The sequence below is a fragment of the Caloenas nicobarica genome, unplaced genomic scaffold (genome assembly GCF_036013445.1).
Source record: "Caloenas nicobarica isolate bCalNic1 unplaced genomic scaffold, bCalNic1.hap1 Scaffold_596, whole genome shotgun sequence".
NCBI lineage: Eukaryota > Metazoa > Chordata > Aves > Columbiformes > Columbidae > Caloenas > Caloenas nicobarica.
In genome coordinates this window covers 12,264-33,613 of record NW_027017585.1, presented here as the reverse complement: position 1 = coordinate 33,613, position 21,350 = coordinate 12,264, and the positions used below count along the sequence as shown (strand labels likewise).

Here is a 21,350-nt window from a genome sequence, read left to right as displayed (position 1 = left end):
GGCGGGGCCTGGAGGCCACGCCCACGCGGCGCGCCGCCATTGGCTGGCGCGGGGACCAATGGCCGAGCGGCGGCGCCGTCGCTGCAGCGCCCCCTGGCGGAGGAGGCTTGAGCGCCCAGTCCAGCCCAGTTCAACCCAGTTCAACCCAGTCCAGCCCAGTTCAACCCAGTTCAACCCAGTTCAACCCAGTCCAACCCAGTCCAACCCAGTCCAGCCCAGTTCAACCCAGTTCAACCCAGTTCAACGCCCCTTCCCCGCAGTCCCGGCCCTGGCAGCCCCCAGTCCCACCAGCTGGTTCCACCCCACTCCCTCCCAGCCTGTCCCAGTTCATCCCGGCCCTGTCCCAGTCCCATCCCAGTCTGTCCCAGTCCCATCCCAGTCTGTCCCAGTGCCTCCCAGTCCGTCCCAGTCCCTTCCAGTCTTCCACTCAGTGGCTTCCAGTCTGTCCCAGTGCCTCCCAGTCCCATCCCAGTCCCACCCCGGTCCCTCCCAGTCCGTCCCAGTCCCATCCCAGTCCCTCCCAGTCCCTCCCAGTCCCATCCCAGTCTGTCCCAGTCCCTTCCAGTCTTCCACTCAGTGCCTCCCAGTCCCATTTCAGTCCCTCCCAGTCCCATCCCAGTGCGTCCCAGTCGCTCCCAGTCTGTCCCAGTCCCATCCCAGTCTGTCCCAGTCCCTCCCAGTCCCATCCCAGTCTGTCCCAGTCCCTCCCAGTCCCATCCCAGTGTGTCCCAGTCCCACCCCAGTCCCACCCCAGTCCCTCCCAGTCCATCCCAGTCGCTCCCAGTCCATCCCAGTCCCATCCCAGTCCCACCCCAGTCTCATCCCAGTCCCATCCCAGTGCCCCCAGTCCATCCCAGTCCCATCCCAGTCCCATCCCAGTGCCCCCAGTTCCCTCCCAGTCCCATCCCAGTCCCTCCCCGTCCCACCCCAGTCCCTCCCAGTCCATCCCAGTCCCATCCCAGTGCCCCCAGTCCATCCCAGTCCCATCCCAGTCCCATCCCAGTGCCCCCAGTTCCCTCCCAGTCCCATCCCAGTCCCTCCCAGTCCCACCCCAGTGCCTCCCAGTCCCACCCCAGTCCCTCCCAGTCCATCCCAGTCCCATCCCAGTGCCCCCAGTCCCATCCCAGTCTGTCCCAGTCCCATTCCAGTCCCATCCCAGTGTGTCCCAGTCCCACCCCAGTCCCATCCCAGTCCCCTCCCAGTCCATCCCAGTCGCTCCCAGTCCCATCCCAGTCCCATCCCAGTCCCTCCCAGTCCGTCCCAGTCCATCCCAGTCCCTCCCAGTCCCACCCCAGTCCCTCCCAGTCCATCCCAGTCCCTCCCAGTCCCACCCCAGTCCCTCCCAGTCCATCCCAGTCCCTCCCAGTCCATCCCAGTCCCATCCCAGTCCCTCCCAGTCCCACCCCAGTCCCTCCCAGTCCATCCCAGTCCATCCCAGTCCCATCCCAGTGCCCCCAGTCCATCCCAGTCCCATCCCAGTGCCATCCCAGTGCCCCCAGTTCCCTCCCAGTCCCATCCCAGTCCCTCCCAGTCCCACCCCAGTCCCTCCCAGTCCATCCCAGTCCCATCCCAGTGCCCCCAGTCCATCCCAGTCCCATCCCAGTCCCATCCCAGTGCCCCCAGTTCCCTCCCAGTCCCATCCCAGTCCCTCCCAGTCCCACCCCAGTGCCTCCCAGTCCCATCCCAGTGCCCCCAGTTCCCTCCCAGTCCCATCCCAGTCCCACCCCGGTCCCTCCCAGTCCGTCCCAGTCCATCCCAGTCCCATCCCAGCGCGTCCCAGTCCCATCCCAGTCGCTCCCAGTCTGTCCCAGTCCCATCCCAGTGCCCCCAGTCCCATCCCAGTCTGTCCCAGTCCCATTCCAGTCCCATCCCAGTGCCCCCAGTCCCATCCCAGTCTGTCCCAGTCCCTTCCAGTCTTCCACTCAGTGCCTCCCAGTCCCATCCCAGTCGCTCCCAGTCTGTCCCAGTCCCTCCCAGTCCCACCCCAGTCCCTCCCAGTCCATCCCAGTCGCTCCCAGTCCATCCCAGTCTGTCCCAGTCCCACCCCAGTCCCATCCCAGTGTGTCCCAGTCCCACCCCAGTCCCCTCCCAGTCCATCCCAGTCGCTCCCAGTCCCATCCCAGTGCCCCCAGTCCATCCCAGTCCCACCCCAGTCCCATCCCAGTGTGTCCCAGTCCCACCCCAGTCCCATCCCAGTCGCTCCCAGTCCATCCCAGTCCCATCCCAGTCCCTCCCAGTCCGTCCCAGTCCATCCCAGTCCGTCCCAGTCCGTCCCAGTCCCATCCCAGTCCCACCCCAGTCCCATCCCAGTCGCTCCCAGTCCATCCCAGTCCCATCCCAGTCCCTCCCAGTCCGTCCCAGTCCATCCCAGTCCGTCCCAGTCCGTCCCAGTCCCATCCCAGTCCCACCCCAGTCCCACCCCAGTCCCTCCCAGTCCATCCCAGTCCCTCCCAGTCCATCCCAGTCCCACCCCAGTCTCATCCCAGTCCCATCCCAGTGCCCCCAGTCCATCCCAGTCCCACCCCAGTCCCTCCCAGTCCACTCCCTGCACCGTTTCAGCGCTTTAATCACAAAAATAGAGCTCTGCCCGGCGGCGCCTACAAAAAGGGGGTTCGGGGCGGGGGGGGGTGGGGGCCGCCCCCCCACCCCGCGCGGGGTCAGGAGCAGGCGGGGGGCGCGGGGGGCGCGGGGGGGACCCCCCCGAAGAGCGGCGGGTGCGTGAGCGGCCGCAGCAGCAGCAGGAACAGCACGACCCCCCCCAGGTAACAGGGCAGCAGCGCCCGGCGCCGCGGGTGCCCCAGAGCCGCCCCCAGCGCCGGGAAGCCCAGAGCGTTGCAGAAGGAATGACAGACGACCGGCCCGGCCAGGTGACCTGCGGCGGCACGGACGGACGGACGGACGGACGGAGCGACGGACGGGCCGGGGTCAGCCCTGACACCCCCTGAGCCCCCCAGACACCTCCAGACCCCCCCAGACCTGGGGGACACCCCCTGAACCCCCAATTCCCCCCAGACAGCCCCTGTCACCCCTAGACCCCCCCAGGCACCCCCTGACCCCCCCAAACCTGGGGGACACCCCCTGAACTCCCAATTCCCCCCTGACCCCCCCAGACACCTCCTGACCCCCCCCGGACCTGGGGGACACCCCCTGACCCCCCAATTCCCCCAGACACCCCCAGGCACCCCCTGACCCCCCCAAACCTGGGGGACACCCCCTGAACCCCCAACTCCCCCCTGACCCCCCCAGACACCCCCTGACCCCCCCAAACCTGGGGGACACCCCCTGAACCCCCAATTCCCCCCTGTCACCCCCAGACCCCCCCAGACACCCCCTGACCCCCCCAAACCTGGGGGACACCCCCTGAACCCCCAATTCCCCCCTGTCACCCCCAGACCCCCCCAGACACCCCCTGACCCCCCCAACCTGGGGGACACCCCCTGAACCCCCAATTCCCCCCAGACACCCCCTGTCACCCCCAGACCCCCCCAGGCACCCCCTGACCCCCCCAGATCTGGGGGACACCGCCTGAACCCCCAATTCCCCCCAGACACCCCCTGACCCCCCCTAGACCTGGGGGACACCCCCTGACCCCCCAATTCCCCCCTGACCCCCCCAGACACCCCCTGACCCCCCAATTCCCCCCAGACCCCCCCCGACCCCCCCCAAACCTGGGGTCCCCCCACCTGTGCGCAGGAAGATAAAGGCCGTGTAGGCGCCGAACACGGCGGTGTAGGAGAACTGGAACACTGCGGGGGACGGGGGGGTCAGGGCACCCCCGGGCGGGGACCCCAAATCCTCCCGGGCACCCACCCCCCCCACCAGCACAAGGAACCCCAGGACACCCCAAATCCCCCCCCAGGACACCCCAAATAATGGCCCAGGACACCCCAAATAATGGCTCAGGACACCCCAAATAATGGCCCAGGGACACCCCAAATAATGGCCCAGGGACACCCCAAGTAATATCCCAGGACACCCCAAATAATGCCCCAGGACACCCCAAATAATGGCCCAGGGACACCCCAAATTCCTCCCAAAACACCCCAAATAATGCCCCAGGACACCCCAAATAATGTCCCAAAACACCCCAAATAATGGCCTGGAACACCCCAAGTAATGGCCCAGGACACCCCAAATAATGGCTCAGGACACCCCAAATAATGGCCCAGGACACCCCAAATTCCTCCCAAAACACCCCAAATAATGGCCTGGAACACCCCAAGTAATGGCTCAGGACACCCCAAATAATGGCCCAGGGACACCCCAAATAATGGCCCAAAACACCCCAAATAATGGCCCAGGACACCCCAAATAATGGCTCAGGAACACCCCAAATAATGGCCCAGGACACCCCAAATAATGGGTCAGGACACCCCAAATAATGGCCCAGGACACCCCAAATTCCTCCCAAAACACCCCAAATAATGGCCCGGAGCACCCCAAATAATGGCCCAGGGACACCCCAAATAATGGCCCAGAGCACCCCAAATTCCTCCCAAAACACCCCAAATAATGGCCTGGAACACCCCAAATAATGGCCCAGAGCACCCCAAATAATGGCTCAGGGACACCCCAAATAATGGCTCAGGACACCCCAAATAATGGCCCAGAGCACCCCAAATTCCTCCCAAAACACCCCAAATAATGTCCCAAAACACCCCAAATAATGTCCCAGGACACCCCAAATAATGGCCCAGGGACACCCCAAATAACGGCCCAGAGCACCCCAAATTCCTCCCAAAACACCCCAAAAAATGGCCCAGGGACACCCCAAATAATGGCTCAGGGACACCCCAAATTCCTCCCAAAACACCCCAAATAACGGCCCAGGACACCCCTAGGTTCCCAAAAACACCCCAAATAATGTCCCAGGATACCCCAAATCCCTCCCAGGACACCCCAAATAATGGCCCAGGACACCCCAAGTTCCCCAGGACACCCCAAATAATGGCCCAGGACACCCCAAATAATGGCCCAGGGACACCCCAAATAATGGCCCAGAACACCCCAAATAATGGCTCAGGACACCCCAAATCCTCCCCAGGACACCCCAAATTATACCCCAGGACACCCCAAATCCCAATTGCCCTGAGAACCCCAAATCCCCCCAGGACACCCCCTTCCCCCCCCCCCCCCCCAGGCACCCCGAATCCCTAAGACACCCCAAAAAACCCCAACGCGCCCCAAACAACCCCCCAGCCACCCCATATCCCCCCCAGCACCCCAAATAACCCCCCAGATAACCCAAGTCCCCCTCGCACCCCAAATCCTCCCCCGAGACACCCCAAAAAACCCCGATGCGCCCCAAATAGCCCCCCGGACCCCCCCGAACCCCCAGACACCCCCGAACCCCCCGGTACCGGCGGCCACGAAGATGCTGCCGAGCGACCCCTGGCGGAACCGCAGCTGCTCGATGACGTGGTGGAAATGGGCTGGGGGGGCAGGGGGGGTCAGGGGGGGGGTCCCCCAAATCCAGGGGGTCGGGGGGGGGGTCAGGGGGTGTCCCCTGGGTCTGGGTCTGGGGGGGTCAGGGGGTGTCCCCCAGGTCCAGGGGGTCAGGGGGTGTCCCTGGGTCTGGGGGGGCAGGGGGGTCTGGGGGGGGGTTAGGGGTGTCCCCCAAATCCAGGGGGTCGGGGGGGGTCAGGGGGTGTCCCCTGGGTCTGGGTCTGGGGGGGTCAGGGGGTGTCCCCCAGGTCCAGGGGGTCAGGGGGTGTCCCTGGGTCTGGGGGGACAGGGGGGTCTGGGGGGGCCCATGGGTCTGGGGGGGGGGTCAGGGGGGTCCCCCAAATCCAGGGGGTCAGGGGGGGTCAGGGGGTGTCCCCTGGGTCTGGGTCAGGGGGGGTCAGGGGGTGTCCCCCAGGTCCAGGGGGTCAGGGATGTCCTGGGTCTGGGGGGGTCGGGGGGGGCCCTGGGTCTGGGGGGGGGTCAGGGGTGTCCCCCAAATCCAGGGGGCCAGGGGGTGTCCCTGGGTCTGGGGGGGCAGGGGCTTCTGGGGGTGCCCATGGGTCTGGGGGGGGGTTAGGGGGGTCCCCCAAATCCAGGGGTCCGGGGGGGGTCAGGGGGTGTCCCTGGGTCTAGGGGGGGTCTGGGGGTGTCTGGATTGATTGGGGGGTGTCAGGGGGTGTCTGGATGGATCGGTGGGTGTCCGGGGGGTCTGGGTGGGTTGGGGGGTGTCTGGGGGTGTCTGCGGGGTCTGGGGGTGTCCGGGTGGCTCGGGGGGTGTCTGGATGGATCTGGGGGGTCTGGGGGATCGGGGTGGATCAGGGGGTGTCTGGGGGGTCTGGGGGTGTCTGGGGTGTCCAGGTGGATCTGGGGGTGTCTGGATTGATTGGGGGGTGTCAGGGGGTGTCTGGATGGATCTGGGGGGTCTGGGGGTGTCTGGGGGGTGTCTGGGGGTGTCTGGGTGGATCGGGGGGTGTCGGGGTGGATCAGGGGGGGTCTGGGGGTGTCCGGGTGGATCGGGGGGTGTCTGGGGGGTCCGGGTGGATCTGGGGGTGTCCGGGTGGATCGGGGGGTGTCTGGGGGGTCCGGGTGGATCTGGGGGTGTCCGGGTGGATCGGGGGGTGTCTGGGGGGTCTGGGTGGATCAGGGGGGGTCCGGGTGGATCAGGGGGGGTCTGGGGGGTCCGGGTGGATCAGGGGGGGTCCGGGTGGGCCGGGGGTGTCTGGGGGTGTCTGGGTGGATCAGGGGGGGTCCGGGTGGATCAGGGGGTGTCTGGGGGGTCCGGGTGGATCAGGGGGGGTCTGGGTGGATCTGGGGGTGTCGGGGTGGATCGGGGGGTGTCCGGGGGGTCTGGGGTGTCTGGGTGGATCAGGGGGGTCCGGGTGGGCCGGGGGTGTCTGGGGGGTCCGGGTGGATCGGGGGGTGTCTGGGGGGTCTGGGGGTGTCTGGGTGGATCAGGGGGGGTCCGGGTGGATCAGGGGGGTCCGGGTGGGCCGGGGGGGTCCGGGGCGGCTCACCCAGCGCGAAGAAGAGCGGGCAGGCGAGCAGGGCGCGCCGCGGCCCGGCGCAGGGCAGCAGCATGGGCAGCATGCAGGCGCGGAACACCAGCTCCTCCGTCAGCGGGGCCACCACCTGGTTCCGCAGCCAGCGCACGTCGCGCAGCGCCCGCAGCCAGCGGCGCGGGCCTGGGAGCAAAACCGGCAGTGAGACCCCGAACCGGCAGTGAGACCCCAAACCGGCAGTGAGACCCCAACCGGGACAGGACCCCCAAACCGGGACAGGGACCCCCAAACCGGGACAGGGACCCCCAGCACCCGCAGCCAGCGCACGTCGCGCAGCGCCCGCAGCCAGCGCCGCGGGCCTGGGACCCGAACCGGCAGTGAGACCCCAAAACCGGCAGTGAGACCCCAAACCGGCAGTGAGACCCCGGAACGGGACAGGGACCCCAAAACCGGGACAGGGACCCCAAACCGGGACAGGGACCCCAAACCGGGACAGGGACCCCAAACCGGGACAGGGACCCCCAGCACCCGCAGCCAGCACCGCAGGCCTGGGACCCCAAAACCGGCAGTGAGACCCCAACCGGGACAGGGACCCCAAAACCAGGACAGGGACCCCCAAACCGGCAGTGAGACCCCAACCGGGACAGGGACCCCTGAACCAGGACAGGGACCCCAAAACCGGGACAGGGACCCCCGAACCGGGACAGGGACCCCCAGCACCCACAGCCAGCGCACGTCCCGCAGCGCCCGCAGCCAGCGCCGCGGGCCTGGGACCCCAAAACCGGCAATGAGACCCCAAACCAGCAGTGAGACCCCGGAATGGGACAGGGACCCCAAAACCGGCAGTGAGACCCCGAAACCGGGACAGGGACCCCAAAACCGGCAGTGAGACCCCAGAACGGGACAGGGACCCCCAGCACCCGCAGCCAGCACCGCGGGCCTGGGACCCGAACCGGCAGTGAGACCCCAACCGGGACAGGGACCCCCAAACCGGGACAGGGACCCCCAAACTGGGACAGGGACCCCCGAACCAGGACAGGGACCCCCAAACCAGCAGTGAGACCCCAACCGGGACAGGGACCCCCAAACCGGGACAGGGACCCCAAAACCGGCAGTGAGACCCCAACCGGGACAGGGACCCCCAAACCAGGACAGGGACCCCCAAACCAGCAGTGAGACCCCAACCGGGACAGGGACCCCAAAACCGGCAGTGAGACCCCAAACCGGGACAGAGACCCCCAGTGCCCGCAGCCAGCGCCGCGGGCCTGGGACCCCAAACCGGCAGTGAGACCCCAAACCAGCAGTGAGACCCCGAACCAGCAGTGAGACCCCCAAACTGGGACACGGACCCCAAAACCGGCAGTGAGACCCCAAACCGGGACAGGGACCCCAAAACCGGGACAGGGACCCCAAAACCGGCAGTGAGACCCCGAAACCGGGACAGGGACCCCAAAACCGGCAGTGAGACCCCAGAACGGGACAGGGACCCCCAGCACCCGCAGCCAGCACCGCGGGCCTGGGACCCGAACCGGCAGTGAGACCCCAACCGGGACAGGGACCCCCAAACCGGGACAGGGACCCCCAAACTGGGACAGGGACCCCCGAACCAGGACAGGGACCCCCAAACCAGCAGTGAGACCCCAACCGGGACAGGGACCCCCAAACCGGGACAGGGACCCCAAAACCGGCAGTGAGACCCCAACCGGGACAGGGACCCCCAAACCAGGACAGGGACCCCCAAACCAGCAGTGAGACCCCAACCGGGACAGGGACCCCAAAACCGGCAGTGAGACCCCAAACCGGGACAGAGACCCCCAGTGCCCGCAGCCAGCGCCGCGGGCCTGGGACCCCAAACCGGCAGTGAGACCCCAAACCAGCAGTGAGACCCCGAACCAGCAGTGAGACCCCCAAACTGGGACACGGACCCCAAAACCGGCAGTGAGACCCCAAACCGGGACAGGGACCCCAAAACCGGGACAGGGACCCCAAAACCGGCAGTGAGACCCCGAAACCGGGACAGGGACCCCAAAACCGGCAGTGAGACCCCAGAACGGGACAGGGACCCCCAGCACCCGCAGCCAGCACCGCGGGCCTGGGACCCGAACCGGCAGTGAGACCCCAACCGGGACAGGGACCCCCAAACCGGGACAGGGACCCCCAAACTGGGACAGGGACCCCCGAACCAGGACAGGGACCCCCAAACCAGCAGTGAGACCCCAACCGGGACAGGGACCCCCAAACCGGGACAGGGACCCCAAAACCGGCAGTGAGACCCCAACCGGGACAGGGACCCCCAAACCAGGACAGGGACCCCCAAACCAGCAGTGAGACCCCAACCGGGACAGGGACCCCAAAACCGGCAGTGAGACCCCAAACCGGGACAGAGACCCCCAGTGCCCGCAGCCAGCGCCGCGGGCCTGGGACCCCAAACCGGCAGTGAGACCCCAAACCAGCAGTGAGACCCCGAACCAGCAGTGAGACCCCCAAACTGGGACACGGACCCCAAAACCGGCAGTGAGACCCCAAACCGGGACAGGGACCCCAAAACCGGGACAGGGACCCCAAAACCGGCAGTGAGACCCCAACCGGGACAGGGACCCCAAAACCGGCAGTGAGACCCCAACCGGGACAGGGACCCCAAAACCGGGACAGGGACCCCAAAACCGGCAGTGAGACCCCAACCGGGACAGGGACCCCAAAACCAGCAGTGAGACCCCGGAACGGGACAGGGACCCCAAAACCGGGACAGGGACCCCGAAACCAGGACAGGGACCCCAAAACTGGCAGTGAGACCCCAAAACCGGCAGTGAGACCCCGGAACGGGACAGGGACCCCAAAACGGGCAGTGAGACCCCGAACCGGGACAGGGACCCCCAGCACCCGCAGCCAGCGCCACGGGCCTGGGACCCCAAACCGGCAGTGAGACCCCAAACCGGCAGTGAGACCCCAACCGGGACAGGGACCCCAAAACCGGCAGTGAGACCCCAAAACCAGCAGTGAGACCCCAAACCGGCAGTGAGACCCCAACCGGGACAGGGACCCCAAAACCAGCAGTGAGACCCCGGAACGGGACAGGGACTCCCAAACCGGAACAGGGACCCCAAAACCGGCAGTGAGACCCCAAAACCGGCAGTGAGACCCCGGAACGGGACAGGGACCCCCAAACCGGGACAGGGACCCCAAAACCGGCAGTGAGACCCCGGAACAGGACAGGGACCCCCAAACCGGGACAGGGACCCCAAAACCGGCAGTGAGACCCCAGGACTGGGACAGGGACCCCAAAACTGGGAGTGAAACCCCGAAACTGGGAGTGAGACCCCCAAACTGGGACAGGGGCCCCGAAACCGGCAGTGAGACCCCAGAACTGGGACAGGGACCCCGAAACTGAGACAGGGACCCCAAAACCGGCAGTGAGACCCCAGAACTGGGACACGAACCCCGAAACTGGCAGTGAGACCCCGAAACTGGGAGTGAGACCCCGAAACTGGGACAGGGACCCCGAAATGGGCAGTTAGACCCCGAAACTGGGAGTGAGACCCCAAAACTGAGACAAGGACCCCAAAACTGGGAGTGAGACCCCAGAACTGAGACAGGGACCCCGACACTGGGAATGAGACCCCAAAACTGGGAATGAGACCCCCAAACTGGCAGTGAGACCCCCAAACCGGCAGTGAGACCCCCAAAGTGGGACACGGACCCCGAAACTGAGACAGGGACCCCGAAACCGGCAGTGAGACCCCGAAACTGGGAATGAGACCCCGAAACTGGGACAGGGACCCCGAAACGGGCAGTGAGACCCCAGAACTGGGACACGGACCCCGAAACGGGCAGTGAGACCCCAGGACTGGGACAGGGACCCCGAAACTGGGAGTGAAACCCCGAAACTGGGAGTGAGACCCCCAAACTGGGACAGGGGCCCCGAAACCGGCAGTGAGACCCCAAAATGGGCAGTGAGACCCCCAAACTGGGACAGGGACCCCGAAACTGAGACAGGGACCCCGAAACTGGCAGTGAGACCCCAGAACTGGGACACGAACCCCGAAACTGGCAGTGAGACCCCGAAACTGGGAGTGAGACCCCGAAACTGGGACAAGGACCCCGAAATGGGCAGTTAGACCCCGAAACTGGGAGTGAGACCCCAAAACTGAGACAGGGACCCCAAAACTGGGAGTGAGACCCTGAAACTGGGAGTGAGACCCCAGAACTGAGACAGGGACCCCGACACTGGGAATGAGACCCCAAAACTGGGAATGAGACCCCCAAACTGGAAGTGAGACCCCCAAACCGGCAGTGAGACCCCCAAAGTGGGACACGGACCCCGAAACTGGGAGTGAAACCCCGAAACTGGGAGTGAGACCCCCAAACTGGGACAGGGGCCCCGAAACCGGCAGTGAGACCCCAAAATGGGCAGTGAGACCCCCAAACTGGGACACGGACCCCGAAACTGAGACAGGGACCCCGAAACTGGCAGTGAGACCCCAGACCTGGGAGTGAGACCCCGAAACTGGGACAGGGACCCCGAAACTGGCAGTGAGACCCCGAAACTGGGAGTGAGACCCCGAAACTGGGACAGGGACCCCGAAATGGGCAGTTAGACCCCGAAACTGGGAGTGAGACCCCAAAACTGAGACAGGGACCCCAAAACTGGGAGTGAGACCCTGAAACTGGGAGTGAGACCCCAGAACTGAGACAGGGACCCCGACACTGGGAATGAGACCCCAAAACTGGGAATGAGACCCCCAAACTGGAAGTGAGACCCCCAAACCGGCAGTGAGACCCCCAAAGTGGGACACGGACCCCGAAACTGAGACAGGGACCCCGAAACCGGCAGTGAGACCCCGAAACTGGGAATGAGACCCCGAAACTGGGACAGGGACCCCAAAACGGGCAGTGAGACCCCAGAACTGGGACACGGACCCCGAAACGGGCAGTGAGACCCCGAAACTGAGACACGGATCCCCAGGGACCCCCAGCACCCACAGCCAGCGCTGGGGCATTGGGGACCCCAAAACCGAGAGACCCCAAAACTGAGACAGGGACTCCCAGCACCCGCAACCAGCACCGGGGGCCTGGGGACACCCCCAAACTGAGACAGGGACCCCCAAACTGAGACAGGGACTCCAGAGACCCCCAGCACCCACAGCCAGCATTGGGGCCCTGGGGACACCCCCAAACTGAGACAGGGACCCCCAAACTGAGACAGGGACTCCAGGGACTCCAGAGACCCCCAGCACCCACAGCCAGCATTGGGGCTCCGGGGACACCCCAAAACTGAGACAGGGACCCCGAAACCGGCAGTGAGACCCCGAAACTGGGAATGAGACCCCGAAACTGGGACAGGGACCCCGAAACGGGCAGTGAGACCCCAGAACTGGGACACAGACCCTGAAACTGGGAGTGAGACCCCAAAACTGGGACACGGACCCCGAAACTGGCAGTGAGACCCCGAAACTGGGAGTGAGACCCCGAAACTGGGACAGGGACCCCGAAATGGGCAGTTAGACCCCGAAACTGGGAGTGAGACCCCAGAACTGAGACAGGGACCCCGACACTGGGAATGAGACCCCAAAACTGGGAATGAGACCCCCAAACTGGCAGTGAGACCCCCAAACCGGCAGTGAGACCCCCAAAGTGGGACACGGACCCCGAAACTGAGACAGGGACCCCGAAACCGGCAGTGAGACCCCGAAACTGGGAATGAGACCCTGAAACTGGGACAGGGACCCCAAAACGGGCAGTGAGACCCCAGAACTGGGACACGGACCCCGAAACGGGCAGTGAGACCCCAGGACTGGGACAGGGACCCCGAAACTGGGAGTGAAACCCCGAAACTGGGAGTGAGACCCCCAAACTGGGACAGGGGCCCCGAAACCGGCAGTGAGACCCCAAAATGGGCAGTGAGACCCCCAAACTGGGACAGGGACCCCGAAACTGAGACAGGGACCCCGAAACTGGCAGTGAGACCCCAGAACTGGGACACGAACCCCGAAACTGGCAGTGAGACCCCGAAACTGGGAGTGAGACCCCGAAACTGGGACAAGGACCCCGAAATGGGCAGTTAGACCCCGAAACTGGGAGTGAGACCCCAAAACTGAGACAGGGACCCCAAAACTGGGAGTGAGACCCTGAAACTGGGAGTGAGACCCCAGAACTGAGACAGGGACCCCGACACTGGGAATGAGACCCCAAAACTGGGAATGAGACCCCCAAACTGGAAGTGAGACCCCCAAACCGGCAGTGAGACCCCCAAAGTGGGACACGGACCCCGAAACTGGGAGTGAAACCCCGAAACTGGGAGTGAGACCCCCAAACTGGGACAGGGGCCCCGAAACCGGCAGTGAGACCCCAAAATGGGCAGTGAGACCCCCAAACTGGGACACGGACCCCGAAACTGAGACAGGGACCCCGAAACTGGCAGTGAGACCCCAGACCTGGGAGTGAGACCCCGAAACTGGGACAGGGACCCCGAAACTGGCAGTGAGACCCCGAAACTGGGAGTGAGACCCCGAAACTGGGACAGGGACCCCGAAATGGGCAGTTAGACCCCGAAACTGGGAGTGAGACCCCAAAACTGAGACAGGGACCCCAAAACTGGGAGTGAGACCCTGAAACTGGGAGTGAGACCCCAGAACTGAGACAGGGACCCCGACACTGGGAATGAGACCCCAAAACTGGGAATGAGACCCCCAAACTGGAAGTGAGACCCCCAAACCGGCAGTGAGACCCCCAAAGTGGGACACGGACCCCGAAACTGAGACAGGGACCCCGAAACCGGCAGTGAGACCCCGAAACTGGGAATGAGACCCCGAAACTGGGACAGGGACCCCAAAACGGGCAGTGAGACCCCAGAACTGGGACACGGACCCCGAAACGGGCAGTGAGACCCCGAAACTGAGACACGGATCCCCAGGGACCCCCAGCACCCACAGCCAGCGCTGGGGCATTGGGGACCCCAAAACCGAGAGACCCCAAAACTGAGACAGGGACCCCCAGCACCCGCAACCAGCACCGGGGGCCTGGGGACACCCCCAAACTGAGACAGGGACCCCCAAACTGAGACAGGGACTCCAGAGACCCCCAGCACCCACAGCCAGCGTTGGGGCCCTGGGGACACCCCCAAACTGAGACAGGGACCCCCAAACTGAGACAGGGACTCCAGGGACCCCCAGCACCCACAGCCAGCACTGGGGCCCTGGGGACACCCCCAAACTGAGACAGGGACCCCCAAACTGAGACAGGGACTCCAGAGACCCCCAGCACCCACAGCCAGCACTGGGGCCCTGGGGACACCCCCAAACTGAGACAGGGACCCCCAAACTGAGACAGGGACTCCAGGGACCCCCAGGGACCCCCAGCACCCACAGCCAGCATTGGGGCCCTGGGGACACCCCAAAACTGAGACAGGGACCCCCAAACTGAAACAAGGACTCCAAGGACCCCCAGGACCCACAGCCAGCACTGGGGCCCTGGGGACACCCCCAAACTGAGACAGTCATCCTGGGGATGGGGGGGGCACCCCCAAACCAACACGGTCACCCCAGGGACGGGGGGGACACCCCAAGCATGTGGCGCTAAGTGTGAGCGCTCTGGGGAGCTGCCTGGGGGTAACGGCCCCCCAAACCTGCTGGGGCACCCCAAAGCCACTACTGACCCCCCCCCAAACCCACTGGTGACCCCCAAACCCACTGACCCCCCCAAACCCCCCCTTACCAAAAGCCGCCTTGAGGCCGTCGAGCCAGCGCCAGGAACAGTCCATGGAGAGCTGGATCAGGGGGCCCAGGAACAGGATCTGGGGGGTCAGGGGGGTTTGGGGGTTCAGGGGGGCCCAGGAACAGGATCTGGGGGGTCAGGGGGGTTTGGGGGTTCAGGGGGGCTCAGGAACAGGATCTGGGGGGTCAGGGGGGTTTGGGGGTTCAGGGGGGCCCAGGAACAGGATCTGGGGGGTCAGGGGGGTTGGGGGGTTCAGGGGGGCTCAGGAACAGGATCTGGGGGGTCAGAGGGGTTTGGGGGTTCAGGGGGGCCCAGGAACAGGATCTGGGGGGTCAGGAGGATTTGGGGGTTCAGGGGGGGCTCAGGAACAGGATCTGGGGGGTCAGGGGGGTTTGGGGGTTCAGGGGGGCTCAGGAACAGGATCTGGGGGGTCAGGGGGGTTTGGGGGTTCAGGGGGGCTCAGGAACAGGATCTGGGGGGTCAGGGGGGTTGGGGGGTTCAGGGGGGCCCAGGAACAGGATCTGGGGGGTCAGGGGGGTTTGGGGGTTCAGGGGGGCCCAGGAACAGGATCTGGGGGGTCAGGGGGGTTTGGGGGGTTCAGGGGGGCTCAGGAACAGGATCTGGGGGGTCAGGGGGGTTTGGGGGTTCAGGGGAGCCCAGGAACAGGATCTGGGGGGTCAGGGGGGTTTGGGGGTTCAGGGGGGCCCAGGAACAGGATCTGGGGGGTCAGGGGGGTTGGGGGGTTCAGGGGGGCCCAGGAACAGGATCTGGGGGGTCAGGGGGGTTTGAGGGTTCAGGGGGGCCCAGGAACAGGATCTGGGGGGTCAGGGGGGTTTGGGGGTTCAGGGGGGCCCAGGAACAGGATCTGAGGGGTCAGGGGGGTTTGGGGGTTCAGGGGGGCCCAGGAACAGGATCTGGGGGGTCAGGGGGGTTTGGGGGTTCAGGGGGGCCCAGGAACAGGATCTGGGGGGTCAGGGGGGTTTGGGGGGGTCAGGGGGGCTCAGGAACAGGATCTGGGGGGTCAGGGGGGTTTGGGGGTTATGGGGGGCTCAGGAGGCTTTGGGGGGGCTCAGTGGTGTTGGGGGGGCGTCAGGAGGGTTTGGGGGTTCAGGGGGGTTTGATGAGGCTTGGGGGGGTCGGGGGGGTTTTGGGGGCTCAGGGGGGTCAGGGGGTTTGGGGTGTCAGGGCCGTGCCCCTACCGTGGTGAGCAGCAGCGGCAGCGGCTCGCTGTGGGGTTCAGGGTTTGGGGGTTCAGAGTTTGGGGACTCAGGGGATTCAGGGTTTCGGGGTTCAGGGTTTAGGGGCTCAAGGGGTTCAGAATTTGGGGGTCAGGGCCGTACGCCTACCATGGTGAGCAGCAGCGGCAGCAGGGTCGCTGGGGGGTTCAGGGTTTGGGGGTTTGGGGGCTCAGGGGGTTCAGGGTTTGGGGGTTCAGGGTTTGGGGGCTCAGGGGGCTCAGGGGTTCGGGGTTTGGGGGCTCAGGGGGCTCAGAGTTTGGGGGTTCGGGGTTTGGGGGCTCAGGGGGTTCAGGGTTTGGGGGTTCAGGATTTGGGGGCTCAGGGGGTTCAGGGTTTCGGGGCTCAGGGGGTTCAGGGTTTGGGGGTTCGGGGTTTGGGGGCTCAGGGGGCTCAGAGTTTGGGGGTTCGGGGTTTGGGGGCTCAGGAGGTTCAGGGTTTGGGGGTTCGGGGGCTCAGGAGGTTCAGGGTTTGGGTTTTCGGGGTTTGGGGGCTCAGGGGATTCAGGGTTTGGGGGTTCAGGGTTTGGGGGCTCAGGGGGTTCAGGGTTTGGGGGCTCAGGGGGCTCAGGGGTTCGGGGTTTGGGGGCTCAGAGTTTGGGGGTTCGGGGTTTGGGGGCTCAGGGGGTTCAGGGTTTGGGGGTTCAGGATTTGGGGGCTCAGGGGGTTCAGGGTTTCGGGGCTCAGGGGGTTCAGGGTTTGGGGGTTCGGGGTTTGGGGGCTCAGGGGGCTCAGGGGGCTCAGAGTTTGGGGGTTCGGGGTTTGGGGGCTCAGGAGGTTCAGGGTTTGGGGGTCCGGGGTTTAGGGGCTCAGGAGGTTCAGGGTTTGGGTTTTCGGGGTTTGGGGGCTCAGGGGGTTCAGGGTTTGGGGGTTCAGGGTTTGGGGGCTCAGGGGGTTCAGGGTTTGGGGGCTCAGGGTTTGGGGGCTCAGGGGTTCGGGGTTTGGGGGCTCAGAGTTTGGGGGTTTGGGGTTTGGGGGCTCAGGGGGTTCAGGGTTTGGGGGTTCAGGATTTGGGGGCTCAGGGGGTTCAGGGTTTCGGGGCTCAGGGGGTTCAGGGTTTGGGGGTTCAGGGTTTGGGGGCTCAGGGGGCTCAGAGTTTGGGGGTTCGGGGTTTGGGGGCTCAGGAGGTTCAGGGTTTGGGGGTTCGGGGGCTCAGGAGGTTCAGGGTTTGGGTTTTCGGGGTTTGGGGGCTCAGGGGGTTCAGGGTTTGGGGGCTCAGGGTTTGGGGGCTCAGGGGTTCGGGGTTTGGGGGCTCAGGGGGCTCAGAGTTTGGGGGTTTGGGGTTTGGGGGCTCAGGGGGTTCAGGGTTTGGGGGTTCAGGATTTGGGGGCTCAGGGGGTTCAGGGTTTCGGGGCTCAGGGGGTTCAGGGTTTGGGGGTTCAGGGTTTGGGGGCTCAGGGGGCTCAGAGTTTGGGGGTTCGGGGTTTGGGGGCTCAGGAGGTTCAGGGTTTGGGGGTTCGGGGGCTCAGGAGGTTCAGGGTTTGGGTTTTCGGGGTTTGGGGGCTCAGGGGGTTCAGGGTTTGGGGGTTCAGGGTTTGGGGGCTCAGGGTTTGGGGGCTCAAGGGGCTCAGGGTTTGGGGGCTCAGGGTTTGGGGGCTCAGGATTTGGGGCTCAGGGCCGTACCCCTACCATGGTGAGCAACAGCGGCAGCAGGGTCGCTGGGGGATTCAGGGTTTGGGGGCTCAGGGGGTTCAGGGTTTGGGGGCTCAGGGTTTGGGAGCTCAGGGGGCTCAGGGTTTGGGGACTCAGGGTTTGGGGGCTCAGGGGACTCAGGGTTTGGGGACTCAGGGTTTGGGGGCTCAGGGGGTTCAGGGGTTCAGGGTTTGGGGGCTCAGGGGGTTCAGGGTTTGGGGGTTCGGGGGCTCAGGGGTTCAGGGGCTCAGGGTTTGGGGGCTCAGGGGGCTCAGGGTTTGGGGACTCAGGATTTGGGGGCTCAGGGGATTCAGAGTTTGGGGGCTCAGGGTTTGGGGGCTCAGGGGTTCAGGGTTTGGGGGCTCAGGGGGTTCAGGGTTTGGGGGTTCGGGGGCTCAGGGGTTCAGGGTTTGGGGGCTCAGGGGGTTCAGGGTTTGGGGGTTTGGGGGCTCAGGGGGCTCAGGGTTTGGGGGCTCAGGGGGTTCAGGGTTTGGGGGTTTGGGGGCTCAGAGGGTTCAGGGTTTGGGGGCTCAGGAGGTTCAGGGTTTGGGGGTTCAGGAGCTCAGGGGTTCAGGGTTTGGGGGCTCAGGGGACTCAGGGTTTGGGGGCTCAGGGGGTTCAGGGTTTGGGGGCTCAGGGGACTCAGGGTTTGGGGGCTCAGGGGGTTCAGGGTTTGGGGGTTTGGGGTTTGGGGGCTCAGAGGGTTCAGGGTTTGGAGGCTCAGGGGGCTCAGGGGTTCAGGGTTCGGGGGCTCAGGAGGTTCAGGGTTCGGGGGCTCAGGGGTTCAGGGTTTGGGGGCTCAGGGGGCTGAGGGTTTCGGGGTTCAGGGTTTGGGGGCTCAGGGGGCTGAGGGTTTCGGGGTTCAGGGTTCGGGGGCTCAGGGGTTCAGGGTTTGGGGGCTCAGGGGGTTCAGGGTTTGGGGGTTTGGGGTTTGGGGGCTCAGAGGGTTCAGGGTTTGGGGGCTCAGGGGGTTCAGGGTTTGGGGGCTCAGGGTTCGGGGGCTCAGGGGTTCAGGGTTTGGGGGCTCAGGGGGCTGAGGGTTTTGGGGTTCAGGGTTCGGGGGCTCGGGAGGTTCAGGGTTTTGGGGTTCAGGGTTCGGGGGCTCGGGAGGTTCAGAGTTTGGGGGTTCGGGGTTTCGGGGCTCAGAGGGTTCACGGTTTGGGGGCTCAGGAGGTTCAGGGTTTGGGGGTTCGGGGGCTCAGGAGGTTCAGGGTTTGGGGGCTCAGGATTTGGGGCTCAGGGCCGTACCCCTACCATGGTGAGCAGCAGCGGCAGCAGGGTCGCGGGCAGCAGCCCGTCCAGCCGCAGCCCCAGCAGCGCCGGCAGCGCCGTGTCCGCCTGCGGGGAGTTGGGGGGTCGGCGCCGCCCGGGGGGGGTCCCCGGGGCGCGTGTCCCCCCCCCCGCCGCGCTCACCTTGACCCCCGTGAGCTCCTTCCAGAGCCAGACGAGCGCGGGCGCCAGCCCCGACACCACCAGCACGCTGGTGAAGCGGCGCTTGATGACGGCCGGGTGGTCCCTGCGGGGGCAGAGGCGCCAGCGCCCATGGGCACGGGACCCCCAAACCCCACGGGCCCCACAAACCGCAGCGGCCTCCACCCCCCCCACGCACCACAGAGACCCCCACGTACCCCACAGACCCCCCAGGTACCCCCCAGACCCCCAGGTACCCCACAGATGCCCCAGAACCCCCCCAGGAACTCCCCAGACCCCATAGATCCCCCAGATACCCCATAGACCCCCAGGTACCCCCCAGACCCCCCAGAACCCCCCCAGACCCCCCCCAGACCCCATAGATCCCCCAGATTCCCCATTGACCCCCCAGATTCTCCCCACACCCCCCAAGTACCACACAGACCCCCACGTACCCCATAGACCCCCAGGTACCCCCCAGATCCCATAGATCCCCCAGATACCCCACAGACCCCACAGACCCCCCCTCCAGGCCCCATAGATCCCCCAGATTCCCCATTCACCCCCCAGATTCTCCCCACACCCCCCAGGTACCACACAGACCCCCACGTACCCCACAGACCCCCCAGGTACCCCCCAGACCCCCAGGTACCCCCCAGACCCCCAGGTACCCCACAGATGCCCCAGAACCCCCCCAGGAACTCCCCAGACCCCATAGATCCCCCAGATACCCCATAGACCCCCAGGTACCCCCCAGACCCCCCAGAACCCCCCCAGGTACCCCCCAGACCCCATAGATCCCCCAGATTCCCCATTGACCCCCCAGATTCTCCCCACACCCCCCAGGTACCACACAGACCCCCACGTACCCCACAGACCCCTCAGCCACCCCCCAGACCCCACAGATCCCCCCAGGTACCCCAGAGACCCCATAGACTCCCCAGAACCCCCCCAGATACCCCCCAGACCCCATAGATCCCCCCGATACCCCCCAGGCCCCCCAGAACCCCCCCCAAACACCTCTCAGACCCCATAGATCCCCTAGATACGCCATAGACCCCCCAGGTAGCCCCCAGACCCCATAGATCCCCCATAGGCCCTCCAGGTACCCCCCAGACCCCACAAACCCCCCAGATACCCCATAGACCCCCCAGGTACCCCCCAGACCCCATAGATCCCCCATAGGCCCCCCAGGTACCCCCCAGACCCCACAAACCCCCCAGATTCCCCAGATACCACAGAGACCCCCCAGGTACCCCCCAGACCCCCCAGGTACCGCCTCAGCCACCCCACAGACCCCATAGATCCCCCATAGACCCCCCAGGTACCCCACAGAACCCCCCCAGACCCCATAGATCCCCCCGATAGCCCCCAGATCCCCCCCCAGACACTCCCCAGACCCCATAGATCCCCCCAGAACCCCCCAGATCCCCCAGAACCCCCCCCAGACACCCCCCAGACCCCATAGATCCCCCCAGAACCCCCCCCAGACACCCCCCAGACCCCATAGATCCCCCCAGAATCCCCCCCAGACACCCCCCAGACCCCATAGATCCCCCAGATACCCCACAGACCCCCCAGACCCCACCCCCAGACCCCATAGATCCCCCAGATACCCCAGAACCCCCCCCAGACACCCCCCAGACCCCATAGATCCCCCCAGAACCCCCCCCAGACACCCCCCAGACCCCATAGATCCCCCATAGACCCCCCAGAACCCCCCCAGAACCCCCCCAGACCCCATAGATCCCCCAGATACCCCCCAGATCCCCCCAGAACCCCCCCAGACCCCGCTCCCAAGGGCCCTACAGGCCCCCCATTCCCCCCAACCCGCCCCGTACCGCGGCAGGGGGCTGCCCCACACGTAGAGGCTGCCCACGTAGGAGCAGGCCAGGCTCAGACAGGCCAGCACGGCGGCCCAGCAGGGCCCGGGGCCACAACCCGGGGCTCCCGGTACCGGCCCCGGCCCCGACCCGGCCCAGGCCCAGGCCCAGGCCCCGGCCCAGGCCCGGCCCGCGGCTTCCGACACCGCCATGGCGCCGGGGGCGGGGCCAGCGGGGGGCGGAGCCGGGGCGGGGCCAGCGAGGGGGCGGAGCCGGGGGCGGGGCCAGCGAGGGGGCGGGGCCGGGGGCGGAGACAGCGCCTGGGGGGGCGGAGACAGGGGCGGGGGGGCGGAGACAGCGCCTGGGGGGCGGAGACAGCGCCGGGGAGGGCGGAGACAGGGGCGGGGGGGCGGAGACAGCGCCTGGGGGGCGGAGACAGCGCCGGGGAGGGCGGAGACAGGGGCGGGGGGGCGGAGACAGCGCCTGGGGGGCGGAGACAGCGCCGGGGGGGGCGGAGACAGCGCCTGGGGGGCGGAGACAGCGCCTGGGGGGCGGAGACAGCGCCGGGGAGGGCGGAGACAGGGGCGGGGGGCGGAG

At 66.4% G+C, this 21,350-nt stretch overlaps 1 protein-coding gene across 1 annotated transcript; it reads right to left on the bottom strand.

Annotated features, from left to right (window-relative positions):
- Positions 1–2,584: 2,584 nt before the first annotated feature.
- On the bottom strand, positions 2,585–20,987 carry RCE1 (Ras converting CAAX endopeptidase 1). The gene is made up of 8 exons (XM_065658122.1): positions 20,772–20,987; positions 18,934–19,036; positions 18,775–18,858; positions 14,655–14,733; positions 6,960–7,127; positions 5,361–5,432; positions 3,684–3,746; positions 2,585–2,872 (listed from the first exon to the last, which is right to left on the bottom strand). Exons 1-8 carry the CDS (start codon positions 20,963–20,965, stop codon positions 2,658–2,660), a joined length of 978 nt encoding a protein of 325 aa, XP_065514194.1. The 5' UTR covers positions 20,966–20,987; the 3' UTR covers positions 2,585–2,657.
- Between the last annotated feature and the right edge of the window lie 363 nt (positions 20,988–21,350).

Excerpts from the sequence above, each read along its gene's own strand:
- RCE1 (XM_065658122.1), bottom strand. The coding sequence starts at position 20,965 with ATGGCGGTGTCGGAAGCCGCGGGCCGGGCCTGGGCCGGGGCCTGGGCC. Across the intron at positions 7,128-14,654 it reads CGGCCTCAAGGCGGCTTTTG|GCCCGCGCCGCTGGCTGCGG; the intron begins GTAAGGGGGGGT and ends TTTTGCTCCCAG. Across the intron at positions 2,873-3,683 it reads CTTTATCTTCCTGCGCACAG|GTCACCTGGCCGGGCCGGTC; the intron begins GTGGGGGGACCC and ends GTGCCGCCGCAG.